Here is a 20,047-nt window from a genome sequence, read left to right as displayed (position 1 = left end):
TTATTAAAAGTAGCTTAAAAAATTAATGGAATTTAAGTAAAGTTAGTGAATATGAAAATCTTGTGTTAGCAGAAAAAAACCTCTAATAGAACTTTCTTTAAGATCATTTTGCATTGATGTCTTTTGACAGATTTCATTGGTACTTAAAGAAGAAAGATGCATGAATGGTCATTTAAGAGGATTTAAACACATTGGCACATTAATTTTTACATGAATAATAAGTACTTTCCAAAAGCAATTAACTTACAGTGTACAAGATATGAATTGAAAAATAAGACTCTGACATCAAGGGCAAAGCAAATGTGCTGTACATTTTAAACTTAGTGACAGGACTTTTTAATTTTTTGATTTATTTTTATAGTTTGCACAGAATATGAGTTAGAATATATTTTTAAATCATGTGATAGCAAATTAAAAGGGCATTAATTTAATGCTCTTTTCTTCCCAAATGATATTGGTACAGTGTTAAGCATTATCTTCTTCATGTACCATCTGCATTTCTTGAAGAAGTAAACATTTGTTGTGCTAATTACTATATTTCTTTCGAGAACATGCTCAGTTCTATAGAAGGGCAAAGCAATGGTACTGATTTGGTTTAGTGTTACAGAATTCATGTTTTTAAACACAGACTTATTGATTATATCATAACTTATAAGTATAATAAGCTTTGAAAGTTTCGTGTGAAAAGTTAAGGGTGTGCCGAGTAATACACAAATAAATTCATCCTGAATGTTAGCCTAAGAAAGTAGCAAGGTGGAAATGCCTTAAGACCAGCATGCATTTTATGTTGTATAATACTTGTTAACACTCATTTTTAAAATGTGCTTATGACAGTTATACCAGTGCATTTTTATTTTATTATTCAAATAATCTTAGTGTGTCATGCAAAGTCATACTACTACTATTTTGTTTTATATTTTTATGCAAATTGTACTACTTAGAAAGCATGCCTAATTATTTTATGTGAGAATACAGTGAAGCCTTCCCACTGATAGATCATATGGGTACTAGAAGTTTCACTGGCTGTCAGTGTCATATGAGCGTTGTTTGGTTTCATTAAAAGTTCGGGACTTGCCAAGTGTGTTTTGGGACTCAGGCTGAGAACTTCATTGGGAAGTATTAATTATGGCGTTATCGGTAAATTATAATAATATGAAACATACATAGAGATTTGATAGAGGAAAGAAAAATTGATATATTAGTCATTTTTTTCTAGTGGCTTTAAAAAGGTTTTCTTGAGATTTGTTTCTGACTCTGAGCTATTCACTTTTATGCCCAGGAGAGGGCAGCATTTTACTATGTCAGGCTCTTAAAAGAATTTGCCCTGCTTAGACTGTCAATGTTTCTTGTAATTACTCCCAGTATATTTGTTGCTTGCTTATGAATTAACTTGCATTTATGGAACTAAATCATTCCAATCATTTAATTACACCTGAGGAGCTGAACTATAATTGCTTGCTTCCAACTAGGATCTGATATGGCTTGAGCAGTATTAATTTGGTGTTTACTTTTCTGAGTGCTAAAAGCATTAAAATGATTGTGCAATGGGATTACATTTTACTAATTGCTGGCATTCATTAGCTGGGTAAATGATGAGGAAGAGTGACTGTATATTGCAGAGGGATAAAATTATGGTTTTAAATAGTATATTACTAAGCACATTAAGGCCTGTAAGACATGTTTTAAAATACTCCAGAGGTTATTAAAGACTGTATTTTCTACATGTCTTGCTATATGAATCTCTTATTAAAATACTGCAATTATTATTAACCTTTTTGGGCAATATGTAGGGAAATGGCTTCATTGACTGGAACATATTCCTTTGATATTAATAACTTCCTATATTTTCAGCTAATCCAAAAGTAAATGCGGAACTTAGAAAAAGATTGCCAACTCCAGATCAACATATTTAGAGAAAATTGGAAAAGGAGAAGCTTACTACAGCTTTATTTGAGGACTTTTTAAAGAACGCAGCGTTCTAGCTGTGAGGTAAATCTACTTTTATTCTCCTTAAAACTGTGACCCTCCCAAATTGCTTAGCTTTTATCATGTTTACTATTAAAACAAATGCAAGAGAAAAATAACAATAATTCCATAAGTTAATGATGGTCTTTATATATTTTTTTAAGTCATTAGAATGATAACCTTAAATTGGGCTTATAGGTGTTATGTGTTTTATGTGACTATATACTAGTAAATTCAAGTCAATCTGTCTTTAAGTTTATGATAGTAAATTTACAGCATAGATAATAAAATTTTTGTAAACACATGAAATTTAATTGAAGATTTAAATTAAATACACCAAATGTTTTCTAACAAAAGGAGCAAGAATATCTAAAAGTTTTAACCTGAAGTGTATTTATGAAAGTGTATCTGTGAAGAAGAGAACCTTTTGCTAAAAAAAAAAAAAAAGATTTAATTTCACCTGTTGAAAGTACAGTTGTCTTATTATACTTGTCTTAGAAAACCATTTATCCTGTAAATTCTCTGTTAAATAAAGGTAAGGTTTAGGTGTGTTCTGTTATATTGTTTTAAGTTTATTTATCTAGAGTTGGCTTTATTTTAGCTTCAGTCTTGGAGCAAAAACCAGGGACATTGCCAGAACAAACAAGAACAGAAGTACAAATGGAAGACTGGTCAAAAGGTAAGGTCTTTTAAGGTATTAATACCAAGCCCCAGGTGTTATGGCGGTTCAAGGCACTGAATGAAGTGTATTTGTTTTAACCAGTGTGTTAGAAGCAGACAAGCACCTCTGCACACGTGTTCATGCGTGCACACACACACACACACACACACACACAAAGGAGACTTACACCAAGAGAACCATATATTACAGAAGGGACACAAAGACACAGAGAAAGAGATACATACACAGAGGGAGAGAGATACACACACACACACACACACACACACAGATACAAAGAGAAATTTTTGAGAGAGAAAGAAGAAAAGGATGCACAAGGAAAGGAAATGAGACAAATGTACATCTAAAAAACCAGAATTTACTAAGAAAATGACTGGGAGAGACACGGAAGCACACTCAGAGAAGAGGGTACAGAAAAGGAGATGATTAAAGAGGACGGTACAGAGACATGGACACAGATAGGAGGACACACAGGAAAAACCACACACGCAGATTCATGGAGTAGGAGAGATGCCATGAGGAGAGAGGTGAAAGAGAGTGGAGGAGAGATAAAGCACATCATACACATAGCAAACACAGACAAGACACTCAAGAAGCAAAAGACACTCCCAGTGGAAGAGACAGAAGACACATGGGGGCAGTGAGAGAGGCCAGAGACACAAACACACACACAGTATGGAAGTAGAAATGCAGAGAGTGAGAGTGAGGGCTGTACGTGGGGACAGAGTAGAAAGAGACAGAGGGAGAAACACATGCAGATACATGCAGATCCAGAGACACAGGTCCATCATGAGACTCCCCCAGAGGCATTCGCAGAGGGACAGGGTCAGAGGAGCTGCAGAGGCAGAGAAATGCAGAAATATGTAGATGGAGACAAAGAAAGACTCTGAGACAGAGATAGGTGACAGTAGGAGAGAAATAGAAAAGATACAGATAGGGAGAGGGACACAGCCTGAGAGTCAGAGAACAGTCAGAGACAGAAACACATTTTGAAAAGCAGTCTAAACAGAGACGGACTGGGAGGTGGCCTAAAAAGAGCTGGAGCCGGAGCCGGAGCGGGAGAGAGGGAGGGCACAGTGTGCGCGTTTGGCAGGGTGAAGGGGATGTAGGAGCTGCTATGGTAAACGTTGGACATTTGGAGTCCCTGGAAATTGAATATCTATAGTTGGAGACTTAAACCTTTATGTGTATTTTTTTATTTCCTCTCAGTTTTGTGATTAAAACATAGGATTCTTGCAAAAACACTATAGTTTCTTCCCTTTATTGGTTCTCTCTTCCAACAGAGCTCTTTTTTCACCATATGTCCAAGCACATTGTTACTTGTTTTAGAAAGTTGAAGACTATTTTGAGGGACTTCCGTAATCATGTGTGGGTAATGTGCTTTCGGAGCACTTTTCCCACCTCGATTTCTGCATTTGTATTTTGTTTGCATAGTTATGCAATTTCTTGATGTTTATGCCGCCATTAGTAGTTTTTCTTTTTTCCTTGGAACCCTGGGCGGCATGAGTTTAGAATCCACATAATTGACTGAATTATGTACAAAGCAATAATATGTAATATATAATATCTGAGTTAGGCAGTGAAAAGATTTTTAATGCAAAGTTAAAAGTTTTAGTGCATAGATTATATGACACATTTGGTTTACTCTACTTAGGTTCAAGTTCGTGATAAGAATGTATTGGTCTGAAGTTGGGAACTATTTTTTGTAGCTATTTTGATTTATTCAAGTAAATAAACATTCTTCTTTTAAAGTTCTCAAAAAGCATTCTATTTAATTTATGCATAAAGTAAGAAAAAGTAAGAAAATAATGGTGTGCATATTACTTATGTTCCCTATTGACAAGTCACCTTGTGAAAGTCATATTACTCACATTAGCGAACAAAAGTCTTTAAGGAGCCAGGAGAATTATTTTTTAACAAATCTAAAAACCTAGGGGCAGTGGAGGAAGTACTTCTCATACATGTAAAATAACCAGTGAAAGTTTCAAAGAAAAAGCTTCTTAATACTTAAGAAAGCACGTTCTAGATGTGATGACATAGATATCTACGTAATTTGCAAGAGGCAGACCTCAGCAAAAGTGACTGAATCCTTATTAAGAAAATCTGTATTTTTACAGGCATTTGTTTTTTTACATTGGAAATAGATACAAGACATTCTTTTTATTACAGGCTCTTAATAAGCATTATTAAGAAATTAAGTTAAATAGGTAAATGTATCTTGAGTGCTATGATAACTTTTTCAACAGTAAACTCTTGCACGGTCATTTTGATAGCAAGATTCATGGGATTTATCTATCTTAAAGCACAAATTACTTTCTATCTTATACAAATCTATTCACAATCTATTGTGTTAGTGGTTATTTAATTTTATTTCACAATTTTTTAGCATACCGAGTTAATTAAAACTTGTGTTACACAGATATATGCCTTTGCATTCCCTTAAATTTCTTTATAGAGAGTACAGAAATAATCATTCTTTTCTTGGCTTTATGTAGAAACTTTGCTGGAAAATTTTGAGCCAAAAGAATTGATAAATTAGATAATGAAATAGGTACAATCCTTTACATTTTTTATTGTTTTTATCAGTATAGTCATTCATCTTGGAAAGTGCAAAGCTGAAGTTGGTAGTTGAAAAGAGTGAAGACGTCTACAAAGTTTCTTTAGCTTAAAAACAACCCTGAATGGACGTTTTAAGTTGATAGAAACAATATAGGTGTGAATAAATGTCTGTTGCTATATGAGCAACTATCTTCTGACCTCTTAAGGAGTAAATTATTTTGCCTTTTTGTGGAATCTTTCTACTCTTTTGTCTGCTTTAAGAAAGAAAATGAAATAATTAGTGGACTTTATGCTTATGCAAAGTTACCCCTCAGAAAGAATTTGGCTTGTGGTTGATTGTTTAGCCATTTATATCTGGCCTTTCTTTAACTCTAGGTTCTAAATGTGAGAATTCAACCAGTTGTTTTCCAAAAAGATTTGGGCAAAAATTATGTCTGTGCTGAACATGTACAGACTTTTTCTTGCTTGTGTTCCCTAAACAATACAGTATAGCAACTGTTTACATAGTCTCAGGTAATCTAGAGGTGATTTAAAGTAATGGGAAGGATTGTGAGTAGGTTATATGCAAATTCTACACCATTTTGTATAAGAGACTTGGACATCTGCAGATTTTGTCTGTGGGGAATCCTGGTACCAATCCCCCAAGGAAAACAAAGGCATGACTGTACTTATTTATTTAACTATATAAGAAAAGAGGTGTGGAGCTGAGAAATCTTAAAAAGTAACTATTTGGAATAGCATCTTAAGTTTCTTAGGTTAAATGTGGATTTTAATTAACAGTTACAAGATCTAGTGGTTTTACAGTATATAACATTTAGAAATAATTTGTGTATTATTTATGGATCAATATGTCTGTCATAAGTACATAGTTACAAATATATAGATAAAGGTAAGAACTGGATACCAGTTATATTTAGAAAATTTTGAAACTCATTTAAAATTTGAAACCTTTAGGGGTCAGTATTCCCTAAGAAAGGTTCAAAAAGGTTACTGTGCCTACCAATATTAATTTTTAAGTCTGCTGTCTTTTAAATTGTCTTATTAATTGAAATTAAGAAATGATGAGAATCACACACACACAGGCCTAAAAAGCTTTGGACAAAAACCATTTTATGAATTTTTGTTTCTAATTTTGTTATTTTAGGAATCATTATATTTAATATGTATTTTACACACATGGAATCTTCACTTATTTATTACCTAAATTTAGATCTGGATCATATATTTTAGGATTATTTTTTCTTTAAGTTTGAAGTCAGTATAATTCTCAATTAGGATTCTTTTTATTCATGTGAAATTGAAAAACTGCTTATCTTAATAGAATTCTTATATGTTGCAGTTTATTGGAGGTTAGTAAATATTTTTAAAAATATCATCTTCATAAATTTCAGTAAAATGAAACCTTCATTCTCTATATTTTAGAATTACACTGGTGATTACTGTATCTTTTATAGCTATGATTTTTATGGGCTTCAAGAATTATTCTACTAGATATAATTTACAAAAATTTTGTGTCTTGTTAGTTTCTTATTGAGTCAGAATGCTGTTTATTTTCACTTGGTATGTTGAACATGTGCCACTATCTACTTTTTTTATTATTATTGTTTCATTCATCTTTCTGCTTGCAAGGTATATATTCTTTTTAACTTTTCTTTATCTGTTGTTCTCCGATGGAATTATAACTGAAACTGTTACATGGTTTATAAATATTTTTTGAGTAGACAACTAAGGAAACACTCTTGACCAATGTCTATGGTACTTTTAGATGGAGATAATTACGGCTAAAACATGATTGTAGAATCACATCATTTTTATATAAACTATTTTAAGAGAGAAAGGAAATTCTAATTACAGTCACACCCTTCAGACTAGTGACATCACCAAATATATGCCTTTTCCTTTTGGCAAGTATGAACTTAAGAAGATTGAATTTAAGAATTTTCCATATGCCCTAGAGGGGTTAAAAAAAAAGAAAATGCGTGAGGTCTGATTAAATTTACTATTTAGCTCCAAAGGACCTAGCTTAATAGAGTGCTAGTAGTTTCTCAAACATGACCATCTACCGTATTTGAGGGAGTACTGGTGGGAGCCTGTCAGTTCACCAGTAAGGATTGATTTGTTTCCTGAGGAAATGCTAAGGATTCTCTTGGAATAATGATTCAGGTTGGATTCTTTCATTAAAAAATTAATTTAATTTAAATGAATTTATTATAACAGGATTCTGGGTTTCTTTTTTCTTTTCTTTTTTACAAGCTTGTTATGAATAATTCTGTTACTACTCTTAGCCTCAGTAGAAAAATGGAACAAAAAACAAAAAATATTTATAAGAGTAACTTAGTTTGCTAGCTAGATATAGTATTTGTTATTAACTGTGTTTTGATAGTCATCATGATATGAATATATGATATGAATATGATATGATTCATATTATATGATATGAATAATTTGCAGTGATGAGTTTATGCCATATATTTCTTTTTAAAAATTTTTGGTGGGGTTTTAAAATTTACTTTAGGGTAGTTTTAGGTTAACAGCAAAAGTAGAGAGCATTATAGAGTTCCATATACTTCTTACTCTTTATGTACACAACCTCCATCACTGACCCTGCGTTACTGAGATACGTTTATTAAAATCCATGAACCTACCCATAAAATTTTAGTAAGGGACAAGTTTGTGAGATACAGAATCAGTCTCTCTCTTTTCTTTCTTCTCCTTTCCTTCCTAAATTTAGAGTCTTTTAAATAAGCTCAGGCCATAACTTTTCATATGTAATTCTTACTACATTTTTCTATTTTATAGAAATTATTATAAAAATGGTAAAGTTTTCCTATTTTTGGACCACCTTTTCCACATTTCTATTCTATTGGTATGATTTTCTCTCTGGAGAACTTGTGATTCTATTTTTTGTTGTTGTTTCAAGGAAATAACGACTCTTAAATATGCAAGCACTTTTAAATTTGACAATTATGATATGAAAAAAATTTTGAAGTAGAAGAAGCTAATTGAATGTATCAAAATTATTTTGCTTCATTTTAAGTTCTCTTCCTTTTAAGATTCTGTGTCCTCAGTAAAATTCCTCATTCATGTTTGGTTGTGGTCTTTCATACCAGAACATTTCTAGAACACGTATTACAATACAAATCTTAGTATATGATATTACTGAATCATTAATTTTCTAGAAATTATAATTTGACTTTAATATCACTATTATGGTTTCCTTTCTATGATTCATATAAATTTCTGAGTATACATTGGAATTTTGTTAATGTGGGAGACCTAAGTACATTGGACTATAGACTGAATTTCAGACTATTTATAGAACTGATGCTGGTTGACTGTAGAGAGGACTGATACGACTTTCTTGATTTAAAGATACTCAGAATACTTTAATTTTTTTTTCTTAAAAAATTTTTTTTCTTAAATGGCAAAATTATATATTTGTACATTTATCTACTTATTTTGGTAATAAATAAATCAAGAGTAGTAGAATAAAAATCTTTTGGAAGAATTCTCCAAATACCGTTTCAGTTATTTAGTTTCTATCATCTAGCACATTATTGCCTTTTTATAAGAATTTCAAATATTATTTTTCTTTGTGATTTGCTTGTTTGCAGGGAGTATCAAAAGGCAAACAGAATAGGCCAGACTTCAAAATTTTGAATTGGTTAAGTAGGTTATAGTGTAAATAATTGAATTAAAATATTCTGAGAGAGGCTGGAAGTGTAGTTTATTGGTATATAGTGTGATTAATGTACATGAGGCTTTAGGTTCAATCCCTAGTATACCCCCATCCCAATCTAATCTAGGCTTTGAGTGAAATTGATAATCATTTGCCAAATGGTAAAACTATACTGATACAGTATAAGATAAAAGTTAATAATTATTTTTAAAATCATATTTTGACTTACACATTTACTTTTTGACCAATTCTAGATTTCACATATAAACTTCTGGTGCTTAAAAATTAGGATGATAATGGGTGAAAAATTAAAACCTGTCAGTTCATGTTGACAAAATTATATTTGTTGTATAGAAACTACATAATGTAAGTTTTTACTATTTCAATATTTTGGAAATTAACAATTAAATCCTTCATTTTAGTGCAGTTTTGTTCTCTCTACCTAATAATTTGTTATACTTTAAACAACTTGATTGACATAACTAATAATGCTTATTGATTTGAGCATTTTGATATAACAGTATAATCAAGTTAAGCACAAGACAGCTGTATTTCTTTTTAAATATCCTTTTCTACTCTGGAAAATTAAAAATAGATAAATAGAAACTCCTAGCAGATTAGGATATGAAAAAGGTTATTTAATATTAATTTTCTGGAACCAATAGTGTTGGAGGAATATGATAGGACAGACAACAAATGTGTAGTTAAGATCTCAGTTTTATGTTCAAATTGTAAGGTTTGGGATATAAGGTACAGAATATTCTATATTCTTTTGCCAGATTAATATGAGTATAAAGAAACTATGTCAAAGAATTCCTATTTTAAATAGATGATTTTAAAATCCATATAAAAAACAAATGCTGCAAAATATGAAGTCATTGAAGCCTTTTATTCAATTGCTTTTAAGAACTGAAAGTTTAAAAACAAATAATGATTAGAGGTCAGCAAATCTGATTTTTTCCTTTCAGAAACCTTCACTGTCTACATTTTATAATCAGCCAATACAGAGTTTAAGAGTAGGAAAAGATTACATCAGTTCAGGTAAAGAAGCAAATATAAAAAATTTTTTTCATTAAAAAGCAGGCCTCAATCTCCTGAGAATGCAGTAGAAACTAACACCAGAGACTTTTTCTGCATTTTTATTAGGACATTTACTTTCTAAGATGTTCTGTATTGGCCCTCCATTACTTATATTCTTTTTAAAGTATCTCTGCCCCTCCCCCAAGTCATTTGAAATGAACACATTATCAGAAAACAAATTTACCTTTCTAAGGCTTTTTTTTTATCTCAAGTACTTAATGCCTTTTTTAAAAAGTTTAAAATGCCAACTCTTAACCAGGGTCTCGTGATGCTAGAGGGTAACTGACTAAGGAGACACTTGTTTAGCAGTCACAGTTAATGAAGTAGCTCTCATACCTTCTCCTTTTACCCTAGTGTTTTTGTAGTTTGGACAAATGGTAAATTTGAATAAAATATATCATTTGCATAGAAAGTTATGTAATGATTCCATATAGAGTATAATGATTTCCTAAAACCTTGTATTTAAAATAACCTGAATTACAATGAGAGATAAACAGAATATTTACCCATCCCTTATGAGCTGCTGCTGATATGTAAATTTATTCTTCTACTTTGCACAAATATACTTTTGAGCTACTGCTTAAACACTTTGAGGTCCTTAGTCAAACAGTTTTAATGATGCCTCCAATATTATGAAAGTGTGACATTTGATGAATGTCTCATATAGTTTTGATATCTGGGCACATGTCAACAAAAAAATTGAGCATTGGTTTGTCATGCAACACCTAGATAATTTATAATTTTACTGTTTATATCCATCTTGACATTTTTTATCTGCCAAAGGCAGGTTTCATTTGGAATCTTAATCTGAGATTTATTTGGTGGATCTGGAAATCATAGCTAGGGTTCCCACAGGAAATGGTCCATCTACCAACAGATTAAATGGCAGTTCTGCAGTTGTTAGGGGAGCTCTGCATTTAACACACATGCATAGTCATTCAGTCAGCACTGTGGAGAAAAATTAAAGTAGTAACCCAGGTTTAGGAACAATGTAGCTAAAAAGTCCCATATTTGCTGAATGACAAAGGGTTATATAGCAGCATTTCATTTTATTATTCGTGCTTGAATTTCTTGTTTGCTTTGTTGAGTCTGCTGACGAATACTAATAAATGCCTGCAACAATCCAGAGGAGAGATGCCTGGCAACAAAGCTATGCGGTGGACCTCCCTGATCTTCTCCAGTTCACAACCTGACCTTTTGAAAAATTGGCTGGGCTAAGCTGCAGAATTTGGGTGTAATGGTTATTGTTAACTCCAGCTTTAGGATTTATTAATTTGTGTGATCAAGACTTACCTATACTTCAAAGTTTCAAAAGACCAAACACAATCATCCATCCATTAGAACTAACATTATTTCAGTGATTCCCACTTAGTATCTGACTGGTGATTCTTCTGTTTTGTTTTCCAAGTCTAAAATGAATGTTCTTAAACAAAATGAACAGCCCAGATAAGGAAAGTCTGTTTTTTCTCTTTACATGTAGTATCGGAAAATTTGTCTTCCATAAATGATTTATGAAATTGTTAAATTCACAGATAGTTGAGGTATGTTCACACCTTAACAAAAAATACATGGTTATTAAGCCTATTTTATTTGCAGTTGTAGAACTTTAGACTTAGTTCACTTGTTTTTAGTTACCTTATATAAATTATTCTTTTAGGGAAATTCAAGAAAGGCTGAAAAGATTAGAGATATATTGTTAATGGCCAAATAGCTTATATCACTGGGAAAAAAAAAAATTACTGGTTTTGTTAGTTAATCAAATTTTAGGATACTTTTTACAATCATTTCAGCCTAAATAATATTTTAAATAAGGTGATACAAGTTTTATAAACTTAAATTTGTGTATATATTTATAAGTAATTAGCCTAAGCCTTAGGAAATCACACTATTTTACTGTGTTCATTACCTTCATATGATAAAGGATTTTGAAGTTGAAAAAGTGAAACATGATAGACTTTCACAAATATCTATGTATCTTAAATAGTTTTTAGGCAGAAATCTGAATTATTTTCCAGTAGAATAAGTATCAGTGTACTCATTATTTCAGACTTTATAACACAAAGACTTTTTAAAAATTTAGTGTAGTACCCTCACTTTACATAGTTTTTAAAATAATAAACAACAGAAGTCCAGTAATTTCCATGAATAGCCAATGGATAATTTGAAACATCATCCATTAAGTCAATAGACTATAATAATCAGAGGTAATATAATACCACCTCTTCTTCGTGGCATTTGTGTTTATCTAAATGCACATGGATGAATATATATATTATATATATATATATATATATGAATATAAAGGATGCAGCTTATTTTCTGTAATGCAAATATTGAAATGAATAAGTTATGTGATGTTGACAGGTCTTGTGATTTTCTTTTACAAACCTTTCTAAAAGCTATTTCAATACCTTGTATCTACATAAAGGCTCTATTGTCTAATATGTTTTTTAAATGCCTCTCTATATGTACAGTGTATTTTATTAAAACTGTATATCTTTGTCTTTTCTCTCTGATATGGTAATCACTGGCCACATGTGGCTGTCAAACATTTAAAATGTGGCTAGTTCAACTTGAGGTGTGCTATAAATAGAGTACTAAACAGGAATGTCATATTTCTCACAATTATTTTATACTTCCTGTTAAAATCATATGATGTTACAGTTACTAACTAGTTTTTATTTCTTGTTTAATATGCTTACTAGAAAATTTAAAAACAATAAGCAACTTGGAAAATGTATCCTTGGGTAGTGCCAGTATCACTGGGACCACTTCCATTCTGCCACTGCCTTTGTTTACTTCTTAAGCATTACTGTTATCTTTCCCTCTTTTCCATCTTCTCAGAGCACATGCATTTTTAAATTTCTCTTACCTCCTTCTCAGCATGTGCCATCTTGTTTTGTTTTTTTTGTTTTTTTTTTTTTGGTTTTGGTTTTTCTCTGGTACCGGGAACCGAACTCACGACCTTGCGCATGCCAGGCAGACGCTTTTGCCGCTGAGCTAAATCCCCAGCCCCTCAGCATGTGCCATCTTATCAGTGCTTAATAAGTATTTAATATTGTTTTCATTCTTGAAGTATGTTTATTTTCCATATATCTTTCAAATAGTCTTTTGTCTCATTAATTCATTTAATTTTAGTGAATTAAAAAATGTAATATATCCACTTACTTTTTTGGTCTGTCAGGAAGATGAATATAATAGGGATCTTATAGAAAGGGAGACAAACAGATGAAAAGAAATAAACTGTAGAGACCACATTTATGTAATTATTTTTTATAATGCATCAACCACATGTTGGTTATTAATTTGGCGGTAGAATTGAAAAATACATAAAACAAAAGAATCTCTTACAGTTTCATTTTTGCTGTATGTGGAGATAATTTAAAAGTATATTAGCACTTCTATGTAAAACCTATGCAAAGGACATTAAGTATGCAGACAAATTGAAAAATACAGTTTTTTTGGTCTAACGGCTGTTGAAGTCAAGAAACAAAGCCCTGAGAGAGTTAGTATACAGTCTCCAAGTAACAAGTTTGCTTTTTTTTCAAGACAGAAGACCCAAAATTACCTAATTTCCTGTGGCTTCTAAATTAGATTCTATGAAGGATAAGAGCTTATGATCTACTTGCTATGATCCTGATTGTAATTAGCATCATGTGTAAATATAATCAGTGCTAAAATTATGTTACAGAAATATGTTATTTAAATTTCCTATTTTCCTGTGATGAAATTTAGTTCACAGAAATATACTTTCTTTGGGATTGAGTTTTCTTTCAGGATCTTTTCTTATGTCAGAATTTCTAAGTTTCAAAGTATTATTACTTATTTATTGGTCTTATAACCTGATACAAACGTTATTGAACTGTTACATATTAATTACAGTTCTTAACCTTAAGAATTTCCTGTTTGTTTCTCAGTGAATTAATTAGTCTGAATTAGCTTTTTATTTATTTCCCATTTCCATGTCTTCTGAATAGTTTAATAAGAAAGTATTATAGAATATTAATTTGTCTGTTAGCATTTCTTGAAAAAAATCACATGTATAAATAACAGTATGGTTGATTAGAATAGGCATACTGAGTTTAGCTGTATAACTATGTGCTGGCCACAGACCATCACATAAATTTGATTAGTGAACATTTTTTGGTATATGGAAACTAGAGTAATAAGCAGAACAATAGATGTCATTCTTGCTTTTATTCTTAATATTTGAGAGAAATTAATTAAATATAGGATTTTGAATTGAAAGTTGAATATGATTCCAAGATGGTGATATTTATCTCATAGAATGACAGGAGAATTTTGGCAAAACAAATGTAAAGATATTAGCTAACATTTATTGAGAGTGTATATTGTGCTGATACCTTTCCAACAGAGTTCTATGATTTAGTCCTTGTAACAGCCTTTTGAGGTGGATGCTTTATATTGAACTTTGTACTAATTGGGAAATTGATGAGAGTTTAATTTGGTAAAGGTTGTAAAGCTGTATTCTAGAGTCAGAATTCAAATCCTGCAGTTTGTCCTCAGAACCTGTACACTGATTTTGGTTCTACTTGAAAAGTAAATACATCAGTGTTGGTTATAGCTCAACCCCTTAGATGATCAAGTCTCTTATTGATTCTCATAGTAGGTAGGACTATTGTGATATGACAGAAATTTCTGATGTGATTTTCTATTTTATTTTAAAAACATTTATAATATGCATCTTTGAGAAAAACCCTCTTTTCACAAAAAATGAGATAAATAGAAGTATTCACTAAAAATACAGTATTTTTTACACACATATTGATAGGCACATAGACAGAAATATATTTCTGTTACTTAAAGAATTGATAGGCATCATTGGAACCACTAGTTAATATTGTTATTCTGACACTAATGTATATTTTTAAAAGACTTCTTAACCATTTGAAAAGACATCTTTTAAGATGTAGGACTATTATAGTGACTCAATCATTACACCATTTACAGTGTAAGAGCAACACATGTAGTGATAGACAGCCTAGGAAAGAAAAGCAGCAAACTAGTTTTTGTCCTTTTTAGGTTTATGAAACCAGAAGGTGAGGTACAAGTAATAATTTTCCTCTTCCTGCCCTGTACCTGCCCCCCAAAATGTTGTAATTTAAGGAAGCAATGACCAGTTGTGTTAACATGGGTCAGAATTGCCTGCATTGTGGTTCACTGTAGGTATAAATGTGCCTAAGGAGCACCTTAAAGAGGTAAGAGATTCATTTATTTTAATGTATTGCCCCTTTCTGTCCTCTTGTCTCTGCTTGTTCCTAAGCTCTCAGGTAGCTGGGATGTTGCTATTCTGAGTAACTCCAGAGGATCCCTAGAGACAATTCTAGCTCAACCACTCCGAAGAAACAGCTCTGTAAACAGTATTGACCCCCCCAGGGGACCATCAAAGCCGTTTACACAGATACCAGTTGTCACAAACTATTTACAAAGCCAGGCAGAACAGAATTTCCCAGCGTCTAAGAATCTCTATTTGATTCTAGCCACCTCCTCACTTCTTTAGAATACTCATTAAATAATAGCAATTTTGGTTAGGAGGCATTATTTCTGATATAGTATCAATTTAACTGATTATATTATACATTGATTTATAATTATCTGGAAAACTGAACTGAAAGGGAACTCCAAAGCTTTTTATTTTCTAGGATAGGAAATACTATCATAATACTGTTAACTTTCTAGACTAAGAGAATTCAGGATTGAACATTAGTTTGAGATTGTCGGTTTTGACATTTTGACATTGACATTTCCAGAAGTAAAACAAAACAGCCAGGCTGTTTCAAGAAAACAGTGTGATCACTAGAGAGATAGATGCTAGGTCTTCAGTGTGTATAATGCAGCTAGCCAACACATATGCATCAGTACTAAGATTTCAAAAAACCTTCACCAAATCCACCTGACTTGCCCAGATGGATAAACTGTTTTTAGAAGTAGTTCTAGGTGGCACGTTAGAGGTACTATTGCCATCTGGAACATCACTTTTTGATAAAGCAAGGTAAGTTTACATAGCAATGATGGTATTAGTAACAGCAAAAGTTGAGAAATAATATTGCTTTGACATGGCCAAATTCTTATGCCCATATAAAAGTGTATCCCAGAATAGGAAATAAAGGGATAGATAGTAGTCATATAATGTTTTCTTTTGTTCAAGTCTAAGAAAAGGACTTTGGACTTCATGGATTTATTACCTATGAAGAAGAGATTAATTTATTCCCTAATTCCATATGAAGAAATGAATTTAAATAATATTCAGTCATAATGATAGAACAGTTAACAAAGACATTGATTAAACACTGAAGTGGATTACTAGAAAGAGTTTTCATTTTAGGCAGCAACAGGGAGAGAGAGATCAATAGACTTTTAGTTTTAAGTTTTCATCTACATAGAGATAAGAGTTTGAATCAGAGTGAACATTTGTTTTTTTGGGGCTGGGGATTTAGCTCAGCGGCACAGTGCCTGCCTGGCAAGTGCAAGGTCATGAGTTCGATTCCCGGTACTGGGGAAAAAAAAAAAGTGAACATTTTTTTTTTGATATTTATTTTTTTAGTCAATCAGTATGCAAAGCAGTCTTATAACTTTGCTTTTTGTGGCATTATATTACCTTATCTGTTTATATTTCCAAATGTATTTCTTTCCAAATTGGTGGGCAGTAACAGATAAGCTCACCTAAAGCTTTTAATAACTTTATCCTATTATCACTTCATAAAGATCTTTATTTTGGTCTGGAGAGGTTAAGGATAATAACTAAAAACTGAATTTAATAAGTTAATAAGTGCTACCTTCTTTTCTTAGTTGGAGAAGGAACTAAGCTAGAAATTGTATTTAAGTTGGGCTTTGAATAAGGGAAGAAAAATTGTCAAAATACAAGATCTTAAAATTTGTCCTAAAAAGTCAAAGTATGTTATGCCTACAACTTATTCTCAAATATCTCAGAAAAAAAAGTGTATGTATAGGTAGAGAGAAACAAATAATAAACAGAGGGTGGTAAAATGTTAGTATTTAAGGGAATCTGGGTGAAGGGTATATAGGAATTTTTAGTGCTTGTTTCACAACTTGAGAGAGACAGTTTTAGAAATAAAAAGGTAAAGAGAAGACTATAAATCTGCCAGCAGTTTATGTCAGCTGTTTCATCTGTTTCTGTCTTTTTGTAGTTTAACTTCTGCTGTTATTGAGAACTTGTGCATTTATTTGGCTTCCATTTTTTCTGTCACTTTCTTGCCATTTTTTCTGGGTGACTTCAGTGCTTTGGAAGTGGTCCCTGGCTTTCTTCCTTTCCAAATACCTTGATCCTCAATCTATTTCCTTAACCCATTTCCAAATGAATTACATTGTAGACTTTGCCTTTACCTGTTATTCTCTTTAATAATTTTCATACTCAATATCTTCTATTTCCTGAATTTATTCTCCCTTGTACTGATTCTTATTCTTGTTCTCTTAGTTTGTCAAATTTTTCTTTACCAGACTAACTCTAGCCCTTTTACAATTCATTTTTTCATATTCCTACTTGTTCTTTTTGGAGCAAATTCCTTTGTAAAGTCTTCCTAGAGTTTTCACTTGAGCCTGAGTATGTTTGACATTTTACATGCATTGTACCCCTAGCAAAGTCTTGTTACATTGGATTCAGATCATTACATCAGTGGACAATCCTCTTTCTATTATAGAATCTTTGCTGGAAGTGTCTGTTTCTTACTTATATTTGTTTCTCCAGTATCCTGTCACAGTGCATATAACACTGTAGGGCTTCCCTGAATGGTCAGTAAATTGTTAAATTAGTACATTAATTAGAAAGAGCAAACTTTCTGTATACGTGATTGAACACTGATACATGATAATGCAGTATGAAGAGAGAAGGAACATTGAAAGACTTCCAAGAATTTAACCATAATTTGCTGAAATCGTATTTTCCAAAGTAGTGGCTTAAAACTGAACAAAAGATGGAAAGGTGGGAGATTTTTATAAATCAATCTCGCCTACTCCAAATTCTCAGTAGAAGAGTACAAATGGTCTGATTTGCAGAACAGGATTCAAATGTGTGAGGAACAGTTCAAATTTGAACTCTAATTGAACTCTAATTTTACTACTAAACAAAATTTGAAATATCCAGGAACAGAGACAAGTTAGCCAATACGGATTATTTAAAATGTTAACATTTAAAATATTTTAGACTTAAAATTTGGGAAAGTGTCAGAAATTGATGAATTTACTTTAATAATACTTGAAGAGGCTGTAATTACTAAGATCCATGAGGGATCAACAAAGAGTCCTCTCACACCTGCCCTATGAATTTGGAGAAGATAACCAGTTACAGGTGAAGTTGTGGTGATTTGCCAAGACCTCAGGGGCTCACAGAATTTGACATTAGGATAGGTTAAACCCGAAGATGGAGAGCTATAAAACTAGTAAACATATGGTAAGTACAGAAATCAGGGATGGGATAAATACCAGAAGTTTAGGAACAGAACCATGAAATGAGAAAGATACTGACCTAGATCTAGAAGTGTGGACGCAAAAGCGTGGAATGAATTGCAGTAATGTTACGTATGATTTCAGATGAGTTAGAGGTTCAGGATGCAAGTGGGAGCTGGGGACTTCTATAGCTCTCAGTATTCCTGGATCATCCTGTGTCCTTTCTGAGGATCTCTGTAACTTAAGTACAATAGCATAGGCCAGAGGAGTTTTTTATATGTTACTGGGGGCACTTTTTGTTATTTTGACATTTAAGTAACTATAATTTAGTATTATGGAGAATAGTATAGTATAGGAGAATAGCATAGGCCAGAGGAGTTTTTTATATGTTACTGGGGGCACTTTTTGTTATTTTGACATTTAAGTAACTATAATTTTTTCATTTGAATTACTTACAAAGTTAAATGTTGGTGTTAGAAAGGATTTCATTATGAAGTCATGTTATGAAGGATTTTCTTAATGTCCATTTATGAAAGTCCCTCATTCAGATTTTGAGGCGATCCTAGAAAAACAGAATGTGAATGAACATCTAAATCAAAACAAGTAATAATTTGAAATGTGACAAACTAGCTTCAGATATAAAATCTCTGTTCCTATATGTATTAAAGTTTAAACAGAATGTGCTGTTGAAGTGCCATGGCTAACGCATGGTATATAGTTATGATTGCACATTCTCTTTCTGTTTCTTTCCCTGAAAGTGAAGTCAAGAGTAATTTCCCCAAAGGATGTCTGAGCTAACTTCTGCTTATCAATAAGTATAATATCTGTGCTTGAACCTTATAACTGCCTATACCTAAAACAGGCACAAAGGATTTATTCAGAATAAATATTTTGTGGAAGGTGCCTTATTTAATGCCCTTATTTCCTTTTATTCTAAAATAACTCTCTTCTGCATGAAAAAATTTTAAATTTCATAGGTTCAAGAAAGCATCACTGGGGGCTGGGGATTTAGCTCAGTGGCAAAGCGCCTGCCTGGCAAGCGCAAGGTCGTGAGTTCGATTCCTGGTACCGGAAGAAAAGACAAAAAAAAAAGAAATCATCACTGAAAAGCAGGTGGGCCCGGTATAGTGGCACACACCTGTAAATCCCAATACTCGGGAGGCTGAGGCAGGATGATCACCATGGGTTCAAAGCCAGCTTGGTCTACATGGTGAGTTCAAGACCAGCCTACACTGTATAGCAAGACCCGGTCTCAAAAAATCGCCCCAAGATAAAAAGCAGGTGATATTCATATGCTTTTAAAGTTAGAAAATTTTATGAATTGGAATTAACAAAGTACTAGTTACAATCAGTATTTATGCCTGTTGGTGTAATTTGCTAGTGACAGTGTTTGTTTTGTGTGTATGTTATGTGGTTCCCCCAAGTAAGTTTAGTATGCCATTAAGTATAGACTACTTGAGGTAGCTGTTGTTTACTAGTTTAACGTAATTTTTGCTTAACATAATTTTTGTGCGATAGCCAGGCCTTATGAAGTAGATATCCTCATATATATAATACATATCTGATAAAATGATAAAAGTGAATTATAAATAATTCATTTTATATTATACCCATTTTAATATTATGGAGGTATCTACAAAATAATAGCTAACATTTATTGA

General features: G+C 32.2%; 1 protein-coding gene across 2 annotated transcripts in view; it reads left to right on the top strand.

The window, feature by feature from the left end:
- Positions 1 to 20,047, top strand: part of Mipol1 (mirror-image polydactyly 1) — a 328,974-nt gene that overhangs the window by 51,871 nt on the left and 257,056 nt on the right. For both annotated transcript variants that reach the window (XM_005376900.2, XM_013510359.1), the window contains exons 2-3: positions 1,852 to 1,989; positions 2,567 to 2,644. In XM_005376900.2, the coding sequence (XP_005376957.1) occupies positions 2,626 to 2,644 (19 nt within the window). In that variant the 5' untranslated portion in view covers positions 1,852 to 1,989; positions 2,567 to 2,625. The remainder of the gene's footprint in view (positions 1 to 1,851; positions 1,990 to 2,566; positions 2,645 to 20,047) is intronic.

The sequence above is a fragment of the Chinchilla lanigera genome, unplaced genomic scaffold, assembly GCF_000276665.1.
Source record: "Chinchilla lanigera isolate Chin_1 unplaced genomic scaffold, ChiLan1.0 scaffold00008, whole genome shotgun sequence".
In the NCBI taxonomy this organism is placed as follows: Eukaryota; Metazoa; Chordata; class Mammalia; order Rodentia; family Chinchillidae; genus Chinchilla; species Chinchilla lanigera.
This window is presented reverse-complemented; position numbering and strand designations above follow the sequence as displayed.